The 11,363-nt window shown below is 43.3% G+C and overlaps 1 protein-coding gene across 1 annotated transcript in view; it reads left to right on the top strand.

Moving 5' to 3' along the window:
* The first annotated feature begins 297 nt into the window (after positions 1 to 297).
* Positions 298 to 11,363, top strand: part of akap12b (A kinase (PRKA) anchor protein 12b) — a 79,105-nt gene continuing 68,039 nt past the window's right edge. Inside the window, exon 1 of the mRNA XM_072265633.1 lies at positions 298 to 654. Coding sequence (XP_072121734.1) covers positions 532 to 654 — 123 coding nt within the window. The 5' untranslated portion in view covers positions 298 to 531. The remainder of the gene's footprint in view (positions 655 to 11,363) is intronic.

The raw sequence follows: 11,363 nt of genomic DNA, 5'->3' as shown, positions 1-11,363 counted from the left end.
GAGGGGTTGGGGGTGTTTGGGAACCACTCTCCAGTTTGACCCCGAAATTGAGAGGAAACCCACTGTTCAGTCGACCTCGGAGGAAGACGAGCCTCCTCCCCGCAAGGGGAGAGAAAATCTGTCCAGCCCCTCCCCCGGAGGGGGTAGGAGAGCCACTGTCCATTCCGACGCCGGTGGTGGGAGAAAGAGCCCTGTCCAGTCCGTGCCGCAGGTGGGAGGAGACCGATTGTCCAGTCGGACCGCGGCGGGGAGGGGAGGGGAGGAGAGGAGCCAGTGTCTAGACTCAGACGGGGAGAAGAACCAGAGTCAGTCTGACGCCAGGCGTTAGAGTCTATCCGCTTGAAACAGAGAGAGGGACCAGACTCAGTTGAACTGAGAGTCTCCTTCAGCAAGAGGAGCATAAAGGTCCAATTTGAGAATAGAACGGGATCCATCCGAACCCGGAAAAGAAAGTGCTAGGAGACGGGTGGGGTGTTATTTCTCTTTATATTTATTTTGCGTTGGAGAGCTTTTCCCTTAAACTTTCGGAGTATGGGAGTCGGCGCGTCACTTCAGGAACTCGCCGCTCCCGGTCAGCCGGACAGCCGCGGGGAAAGGGAGGAGCGGTGTCCTGAGACCAGCGACCATCACTCGGATGAAGGGGCAGACGGCAAGGTGAGCAACGGAAGAAGGGAGGGAGTTAACAGCCAGAGCTGCTGGTTGTGTGTGTGTGTGTGTCTGTCTGTCTGCAGGGCGAGATCAGGATCATACTGGGAGACTTTGGTAAATGGTACACTGAAAAAGCTTTTGTTTGCATGCTATCAGACATTTCATTCCATACATAGAGTACAAAAAGAGAAAACTGCAGAATATACTGTTACAGTTAGAGAAATTACAGGTTAACAGTGACCCACTGCTCTCGTTTCACACCACCTCAGTCACACCCTCCTCTTCCCACCCCGCTCCCTTCTGTCCCACTATCCTCTCCAGTATCTAACCTCTAGTATTATAGATAGTATCACAATATAGAATTCACCTTGTAGTTTGAGAGAAAGAGAGAGAAGCTGAAATCAGATGTATCAATGGAGTGAAAGGAAGAACAGAGGCATGAGAGAGGAACAGGCCAAAATTGATTGGAAGGGGTGATGGCAGAACAGCATGGCTGGTGTTTCTGGGAGTAATTGGGAAGGTGCAGAATAGATACATCCTATATGATGGAGAAGAAGTGTTCTAAATGAAGAATGGACAACTGGCTGACAAGGGAAGTCAGCATAAAGACAAAAGAGAGAGCATACAACATAGCAAAAAAAAGTGGGAATCTAGAAGATTGGGATGCTTTTAAAAACAAACGGGAAGTCAACTAAAAAGCAATAAGGATAGAAAAGAGGAAATATGGAGACAAGCTGGAAAATGATAGGGAGAGGTAGTAATGAAGGACAAAGAAATGGCGGATGGTCCCAATAATTATTTTGTGTCAGTTGTCACTGTAACACACAAATGGTATGCCAGAAATTCAAATGTCAAAGGGCAGAAGTGAGTGTAGCCACACTTACTAAAGAGAAGGTGCTCAGGAAAGCACAGTAGTAGATGAGTCTTGACCTGATGGACTACACACCTGATTTTGAAAAAACCTAATTGAAGAGATTGTGGAGGCATTAGTAATGATCTTTCAAGAATCACTAGATTCTGGAATGGTCCTGAAGGACTGGAAATTGCAAATGTCACTCTACTCTTTAAGAAGGGAAGGAAGCAGAAGATGGGAAATTGTAGGTCAGTTAGCATGACCTCAGTGGTTGGTAAGATGTTGGAGCCTATTAATAAAGATGAGGTTTTGGGGTACTTGGAACACATGATAAAGTAGGCCAACATCAGCATGGTTTTCTTCAGGGTAAATCCTGCCTGACGAATATGTTGGATTTCTTAGAGAGGGAGTCAAAGGAAAGTCAGTGGATGTTGTACACTTGGATTTTCAGGGAAGGCCTTTGACAAGGTGCCACGCATGTGGCTGCTTAACAACATGAGAGCCCATGGTACTACAGGAATGTTACCAGCATGGATAGAGATTGGATTGACTGGCAGGAGGCAAAGAAAAGGAATGAAGGGGGCCTTTTCTGGTTGGCTGCTGGTGACGTGTATCATGGGGTGGTGTTGAGACAGCTTCTTTTCACGTTATATGTCAGTGATTTGGAGGATGAAATTGATGGCATTGTGGCTGGGAGTGCTGGCAATACAAAGTTAGGTGGAGGGGCAAGAAGTGTTGAGGAAGCGGGAGTCTGCAGGATGTAGACAAGTCAGGAGAATGGACAAAGAAGTGGCAGATGGAATACAGTCATGCACTTTGGTAGAAGAAATAAAGGCATAGACTATTTTCTAAATAGTGAGCAAATTCACAAACCGGAGGTGCAAAAGGACTTGGTCCTCATGCAGGATTCCCTGAAGGTTAACTTACAAATTGGGTTGGTGGTGAGGAAGGCAAATGCAATGTTTGCATTAATTTTGAGAGAACTAGAATATAAAAGCAAGGACATAATTTTGAGACTTTATAAGGCATTGGTCAGACCACACGGAGTATTGTGAGCAGTTTTAGGCCCCTTATCTAAGAAAAGATATGCTGGCATTGGAGAGGTTCCAGAGACAGCTCATGAGAATAATCTCAGGAATAAAAGAGTTAATGTGTGAAAACTGTTTGATGGCTCTGGGCCTGAACTCACTGGAGTTTAGAAGAATGAGAGGCATCTCATTGAAATGTATTGAATATTGAAAGATCTAGATAGAATGGGCGTGGAGAGGATATTTCCTATCGCTGGAGAGTCTAACTCCAGAGGGCACAGCTTCAGAATAGAAGGATGTTCCTTTAGAACAGAGTTAAGGAGGAATTTCTTTAGCCAAAGGGTGGTGAATCTGTGGAATTCACTGCTACAGATGGCTGTGGAGGCCAATACATTGGTATATTTAAAGTGGAGGTTGATAGGTTCTTGATTAGAAAGGGCGTCAAAGGTTACGAGGAGAAGGCAGAATCAAAATCAGGTTAAGGTTTAATATCACATATGTTGTGAAATTTGTTAACTTAGCGGCAGTATAATGAAATACATGATAATATAGGAAAAAATAAATAAATCAATTGCAGTAACTGTGTGTATTAAATAGTTAAATTAAAAATAGTGCAAAAACAGCAATAATAAAAGTGAATGAATTCAATGTCCATTTGGAAATTGGATGGCAGAAGGAAAGAAACTGTTCCTGAATCGCTGTGTGTGTGTCTTCAGGCTTCTGTAGCTCCTTCTTGATGGTAACAATGAAGAGAGGGCATGTCCTGGGTGATGAGGGTCCTTAATGATGGAGACTGCCTTTCTGAGGCACCGCTCCATGAAGATGTCTTGGATACTACCGAGGCTAGTACCCAAGATGGCATTGGCTAATTTTATAGCTTTCTGTAGGCCCCTCCCCCCATACCAGTTAGTGACGCAGCCTGTCAGAATGCTCTCCACAATACATCTGTAGAAGTTTTCAAGTGTTTTTAGGTGACAAACCAAATCTTCCCAAACTCCTAATGAAATATAACCACAGGAGAATGAGGTTGAGAGGGATAATAGATTGGCCATGATGGAATGGCGAAGCAGATTCACTGGGCCAAATGGCCTAATTCTGCTCTTATGTTTTATGGTATTATAGTGTTAACTTATAGATTTTGCTGTTCAGTGCTACAGTACATCCAGGAATGCCCTGAGCCCAGCTTTACTTCGTATTCTACATACTTTTTAGTAAGCTGTGGGTCTGATAACTTGCACTGTCACTGTGAAATTTAACTGAACAATTTGGGTAGTTTGATGTTAATCTCTCGCTAGTTTATTTAAGCATAAATATTTTCTGCTGACCATTTACTGCCATATGACACTTGCAGTCATTATGTCTGTGAGAGATGGTCTTGCATTGCCCACTCTTGTCTAAACTCAGCATCAACAGGGCTGTTGTTTATTTGGAAGAAATGTTTCTAATTGAAATATGACAAGTGACCTTGCATTCATTCTTCCTTATTGGGAACATGTATAAATTGCATTTGGATTAAAATTGTTTTGTCGTTTACTCATACATCTCTTGAGAACCTTCAACCATAACTTTCTAGGCAATGGGGCTAATTAACAAGCCTGTTTCATTCAGAAGACTGAACTGTGAGTGAACCTAATGCAATAATTGTTGGAGAAATCTGGACTTCAGTGCAGTTTCTGTTTAGTTTAGATTTAAGCAGATGAAATTCTGCCACAGAATGAATCAGTTTATTTTACCATATTTAATGTTATTCCACTTGAAACAAGTAATTGTCTACCTTCTCTGGGGAAGAAAAGAGTTGATTTGAACCATAGACACAGGAGATTCTGCAGATGCTGGAAATTTTGAGCGACACACACAAAATGCTGAAGGAATTCAACAAATTGTGCATTATTTATGGAGGGGAATAAATGGTCAACATCATGAAGGGTCTTGGCTTGAAACATTGACTGTTTGTTCACCTACGTAGATGCTGCCTGGCTGAGTTCATTTAGCATCTTGTGTCTGTTGACAAGAAGTGAACTGGACTGAGAAGTGACAGATGGCGTTCAACCCAGAAATAAGTGAAAGCAGAATTTCTCCCTCTGGTATTTTTTTTCTTTATATTTCTTTTCCCCTCCCCCTTCCCTCTTCTATTCCCCACTCTGGTGTCGTACTACTGCTCGTCTGCCTATCACCTCTCCCTGGTGCCCCTCCTTCACTTTCTCCTATGGCCCACTCTGTGCTATTATCAGATTCCTTCTTTTCCAGCCCTTTCCTTTTCCCACCAACCTTGCTTCACCTATCACCTTCTTGCCTACCTTCCCAACCCCCCATATTTTTTTATTCTTGTGTCTTCCCCCTTCCTTTCCAGTCCTGATGAAGGGTCTTGGCCCAAAACATCAGCTGCTTATTCCTTTCCATAGACGCTGCCTGACCTGCTGAGTTCCTCCAGCATTTTGTGTGTGTTGCTCTGGATTTCCAGCATCTGCACAACATCTTGTGTTTATAAAGACAATTGATTCATTTTGGAAGATCAAATTTGAAGGCAGAGTTCATGGATTATTGGCAGTGTGGTGGAACAGAGGGATCATTGGGCCCATGTCCGTAGATCCGTCAAAGTTGCTGCACTAGTTGGTAGTGTTGTTAAGACGACATATGGTATGTTGGTCTTCATGAGTCAGGAGACTTAGTTCAAGAATCACGAGGTACTATTTGCAGCTCTAAAACCTTGGTTAGACCACACTTGGAATATTGTGTACAGTTCTGGTTGCTTCATTATAGGAAGGATGTGGAATCTTTACAGAGGGTGTAGAGGATGTGTACCAGGATGCTGCCTGGATGAGAGGGCATGTCTTATGAAGAAAGGTTGAACAAGCTAGGGCTTTTCTTTTTGAAGTGAAGGAGGATGAGAGGTGACTTGATAGAAGTGTACAAGATGATAAGAGGCATAGACTGAGTGGGTAGCCAGTGTCTTTTTCCCCAGGACAGAAATGGTTAACACAAGCGTGCAGAATTTTAAGGTAATTGGAGGAAAGTGTGGGGGATTGCAGGTAGATGTCGGAGGGAAGTTCTGTACACAGGGTAGTGGGTGGATGCGTGCAGCGCCCTGCCAGGGGCCCTGTTAGAGACAGATACGTTCATCATCATTAGATTAGATTAAACTTTATCGTCATTGTGCCAAGTACAGATACAAAGCCAATGAAATGCAGTTAGCATCTGACCAGAAATGCAACGAATAGTGTTATTTACAAAATAACTGTGAATAAAAAGTAAGTGCTACAGCACACAAATATAAAAGTACTGAGACAGTACAATATGGTTGCAATACTGCTTAGCGCTGTGATGTGAGGTTCAGCAGTGTCACAGCCTCAGGAAAGAAGCTCTTCCTGTGCCTGCTGGTGTGGGAGCAGAGGTTCCTGTAGCGCCTACTGGCTGGAAGGAGAGTAAAAAGTCATGGTTAGGGTGAGATGCTTCCTTGATAATGCTTTTCGCCCTGCCCAGGCAGTGTTTATGGTAGATATTCTCAATGGTGGGCAATTGGTTGCCAATAATCCACTGGGCAGTTTTCACCACACGCTGGAGTGCTTTGCGGTCTGAATACAGGACAATTGCCATACCACACTGAGATGCAGTTGGTGAGTATGCTTTCATTGGTACAGCGGTAAAAGTCCGTCAGTATCCTGGGACAGAGGTGAGCTTTCTTGATGCTCCGCGTGAAATAAAGGGGCCGTTGCACCTTTTTGATTACAAACGGAGGATGGAGGAGTTCAGGGACCAGGTGAGATCCTCGGAAATGTGGACATCATTATGTGCCGTGTTGTATGACTCTTCAGAGATTGTCTGCCTGGCGTCAGTGGTCACATAACCAGGACTTGTGATATACACCAGCTGCTCATACCACCATCCACCACCTGCTCCCGTGGCTTCACGTGTCCCTGTTCAGAGAGGTAATCAGGTGCTATACCTTGCTCAATGGTGACTTGCAGGCTAGTGGAGAGAAGGTGCACCTTACACCTCCTTTGGTAGAGGCGTATCTCCACCCTGCCACACAACAGAAACAGGAGGAGCATTTATATATAAAAAAAACTCCTGGATGATAGAAAAATGGAGGGCTATGTAGGAAGGTAGGGTTAGATTGATCTGGGAGTAGATTAAAAGGTCTGCACAACATAATGGGCTGAAGGGTCTGTGGAGTGCTGCAGCTTTCTATATTCTAAAAGTATTGAGTAGTTGCTGCCAGCAAACTTTTATCTTAGTGAAAAGCTGGGTGTACGTTTGAGTTACAGATATATGTTCCGACTCATCAATAGGTCTCCATATCACCTGTCTCCTGATCTATGAATTAAGAATCTATGCGCCAAATTGTATGACAACAGCATAAAGTCAACTTTATACAATTAGTCCAAGGCAATTTAATGCTTCACTTTCAATGACCAATTGATCCAATTGCTGACTTCTAATGCCCATAACTACTGTACCTCATTTTGAGCACAATAACACAGAAGTTAACACAACACTTTACAGTGCCAGGGAGCCAGGTACAATTCCACTGGTGTCTGTAAGGAGTCTGTATTTTCTCCCCTTCACCGTTCAGGTTTCCTCCAGGTGCTCTGATTTCCTCCGACATTTCAAAGATGTACAGGTTACTGAGGGTTAGGAAGTTGTGGCTATGCTATGTTGGTGTGGGGACCATGGTGAGACTTGCAGGCTGCCAAGCACATCATAGAGCATAGAAATTTACAGCATATTACAGGCCCTTCAGCCCACAATGTTGTGCCGACCATGTAACCTACTCTGGAGACTGCCTAAAATTCCCCTAGCGCATAGCCATCTATTTTTCTAAGCTCCATGTACTTATCTAAGAGGCTCTTAAAAGACATTGTAGCTGCTTTAACCAGTGCCATCGGCAGTGCATTCCACACACCCACTCTTTGTGTTTAAAAAAAAAACGACGGCTTATTCCTAACATCCCCTCGGTACCCATTTCCAAGCACCTTAAAATTATGCCCCCTTCTGTTAGCCATTTCAGCCCTGGGGAAAAAGCCTCTGACGATCCACATGATCAATGCCCCTCATCATCTTAAACATCCTTGGACTATGTTGGTCATTGATGCAAATGGTGCATTTCACTCAATGTTTCAATGTACATGTGACAAATAAAAGTTAATATTTATAGATGTCAATGCTTGAACTGCTGTTTTATTCCATTTCGTCCTTGATTTAATGGGCACCAATTCATTTGGAGCAACAGGTTATGTATGTAAGTGTAAAATTCATTCTGTGCACACCGATGGGCAGAAAATCAGTTTAAAAAAACTTTGGTGACTCTGTTTTGAATCAAGGAGGAATCAGCCCAGTATATTTAACTCTGCCTCTGCCATTGTCCTCAGGATTATTTGTAGAGGTTAAATGTTCTTTGTTCTAGCTGCAATTGTAGGCAAAAGAGAAGAGTTGGCTCTATTATTTGCAAGATTTGTTGATGCTCCATGTCTTTGTTCTCATTAAGGTGGTTGAATTTGCAGTATGAGGAAATGTGCACGTCTGCTGAAAGAGGATTTTATCTTCAGTCATAAATTTTAGAAACTTGGGATGTCATAATTCACGTTATAGCAAATTTATGGGCTTTATGTGTCGGCTGGTGGTGTAGTGGCATCAACGCCAGACTTGCGGAGCGAAGGCTCCCGAGTTCGAATCCAGCCGGCTGCTTTGCACACTTCCCATCCGTGCTGGGTTGAGCGTCGAGCTAGCAACTCTGTCTCATAAAAATAAGAAAACCTGCTAAAAAAAACGCTGTCGTGACGGTGTCCCGATGACTCCACTCAGAGTTAAGGGTTTTCCTCTTCTTCATGGGCTTTATGTTGGAAGCTAGGGAGACTTCTTTTTCTTACAGATTTCTCTAAAGTAATGGTATGACTATGACTGGGTGGTCAGTGGTATTGGTGTGGGTTAGCCTAGGGCACTAAGAACTCATCATCCAATTATGTCATGGTGTATTTTGTATCCAGTGTAGATAACAAGTTGCAGTCAGATTTAATGTCAACTACTGAAACAGCACCCCCAATCAGTATCCCATTGAGTATGTCCACATAGGTTTTGTGTGTGGTGTGGTTAAACTCACTAACTTTTGACCTGCTGTCAAGAATGTTATCCACTGAGCAATGACTGTTGTGCCTGAGGGATCTTCTCAGTATTTAATGTATAGGAGGTTTGTGGAGGTGTGTGAGAAGGTACTGGTGGTGGAGTACTTGGATTCTTTGAGACTGCTTGTTTACTTCTGTTTTAAGTTGAGCATTTGACACATAGGATAATACTGTTCTAGTAGTAATTCAGAAATGATTTAGTAACTACTTAGAAATGATTGTTGAATGCTCAGTGTCTCTTTCTGCTCAGAGTAGGACTTTCACATTGATGTAATCACCTTCAACTCAATCCACACTGAGGTAATCACATCCTAAAAGCATCAAAAGAAAATATTTTTTAAAAAAAGGTAACCCGCAGATGCTGGAAATCTACAACAAAGCTAGTGAGATCTGGCCTGCATCTTTCAATAATTTTTGGTTTGACTTCAAATCCATTCTGAATTTAGCTACCCTTTTCAAGTTTTAAGCTTTGTGCATTTCCAGCCGAAGGACTGAAGAGCACAGGTCCGGTCCAAAATGTCATCTGTTTATTTCTTTCCATAGATGCTGGCTGACCTACTGAGTTCCTCCAGAATCCTGTGTTGCTCTGAAGAGTACAGAGCTTTGTATGCGCTGGAGTCATGTGCTCTCAAAGAAGCCTGGCAGGCTTTTCTTTCTGCATGTGGCTGCTGCATGTTCACCAAACTTTAAACAGCACAAAAGTTGACAGGAGGTTGAGGAATGCGCAGATCACTTGCCACCTAGCTGTAAAATTTCTGCAAAATATTTGTCTAATTAAATGCTGCTCAGCTGATCTTTGGTGTTGTCCTTGCAAGACCTAATGTACCAAAATGGAACACGATCTAAAGGGTATGAAGTTCTCAGTTTGTTTTCAAATCTTTTTATGGCCTCTTCTCTCTCCTGTCAGCTCCAGCCCTGTCTGCCTGCTTGAGGACAGAAAGGATTCTAGAAGTTTCTCTAGAAATAGAAGCAATTGCCAAGCTATTATGTCAGTTAGAAGTGGAACCTCTGTACAAAGAGAATGTTGCTGTCATTAATGTGGACTACTACAGATACTGGGAACTTGGAGTGAAAAATCAAACTGTTCCAGGAACTTCAGTCAAGCAGTGTCTGAGGAGGCGAAGGGCTGGTTGACATTTTGGGTCATGACCAACAACGATTATGAGGTAGCTGTAGACTGGGGGGGGGGGGTGGAATTGAATGAGTTAGGGGATGGGCAGATGGAGCTTGGGGGGGCGGTGGAGAGAGTAGGGACGAAGTCTGGTGGAATGGGTGGAAATAAGGCGAGGTCAGATGGTCACACTGAGGAAGGGGCTTAGGAAGGGTAGGTCGAGGCATTATTTCCTGTCTGATTTCACCTGTCACATGCCAGCCTCTGTCTCGAAACTCCCCTTCCCTTTCCTCACTTGGCTCTATCTGCCTATCACCCCCACCTCACCTGGTCCAACCTATCACCATCCACCTTCTCACCTCTATCACCCCTCCCCTTCACCTCTTTAGTCTAGTTAGATTCCCTCTAACCCCTCAGTACTGACACAGGGCGTCAGTGCTAACCACCTCTCTGTCTCCACAGATGCTGCTCGACCTACAGAATTCTTCAGTTTAGCTTTTGCTGCAGTTATTTTGGCACCAGGGTTTGATGGCAGTCTGAGGAGGATTAAGAACTAAATATTCCAAAGGCTTTGGAGGAGAAAATTGTTATATTGACAGAGGAACATTTGTCACAATAGGAGATTGGTGAGCAAACAGCGAGTGGGATGAAAGGGCTGCAGTCTGTAGAAATTTGTGCACATGGGGTGCGTAAATAGAAGACAAGCAAAGGAGCTGAGGAGCGCCGGCTGACCTGAGTGGCACCTTACAGCCAGTAATGGGATGCATTTCCAGAACAAATTAGGGGATTAATTTAGAAGTAATTATTAAGCATTTTAAAGCTAGCTATAAAGTTTTCTAATGAGAGAATCACAAATCTTGACCATGGCAAACTGAATATGGATTGGCTAAACTTACTGTTGGTGTTTGAACACAGAACACTACAGCATAGTACAGGCCCTTCATCCCACAATATTCTGCTGACCTTTTAACCTACTCCAAAATCAGCCTAACCCTTCCCTCCTAGATAGCCTTTCATTCTTCTATCATCCATGTGCCTATCTAATAGTTTCTTAAATGGCCCTGATATATCTGCCTCTGCCCCTAGTCCTGGCAGGGCATTCCACATACCCACCACTTTGTGTGTTTATATTAAAAAATAATTAACTCTGGCATCCCCTCTATACTTCCCCCTTGTCATCTTAAAATTGTAACCCCTCATGTTAGTAATTTCTATCCTGGGCAAAAGTCTCTGGCTCTATGCCTCCTGATCATCTTATGCACCTCTATCAAGTTATCTCATCCTCCCCCCACTCCAGAGAGAAAAGCCCTAGCTCGCTTAATTTTTCCTCATAAGACATGCTCTCTAATCAGTCCAGATTTGATATTCTGTACAATCAGAATAGAATTTTGGGTACGAAGTTGTTGAGCCTTTAGGAACAAGTGATCATAACACTGTTAGACTCAAAGTTTTTTTGGGCAAATTTATCAGTAAAAGCCATTGAATTGAATTTCAGAAAGGCAAAGTTTGTGCAGATGTGGCGAACACTTCAGAAGGTAAACTGGAAGGAACTGCTTGATGTTGAGTCAGTTGAGGAACAATGGGGTCAATTTAAAGAGGTAATA

The sequence above is a fragment of the Mobula birostris genome, chromosome 8 (assembly GCF_030028105.1).
Source record: "Mobula birostris isolate sMobBir1 chromosome 8, sMobBir1.hap1, whole genome shotgun sequence".
Classification (NCBI taxonomy): Eukaryota; Metazoa; Chordata; class Chondrichthyes; order Myliobatiformes; family Myliobatidae; genus Mobula; species Mobula birostris.
This window is presented reverse-complemented; position numbering and strand designations above follow the sequence as displayed.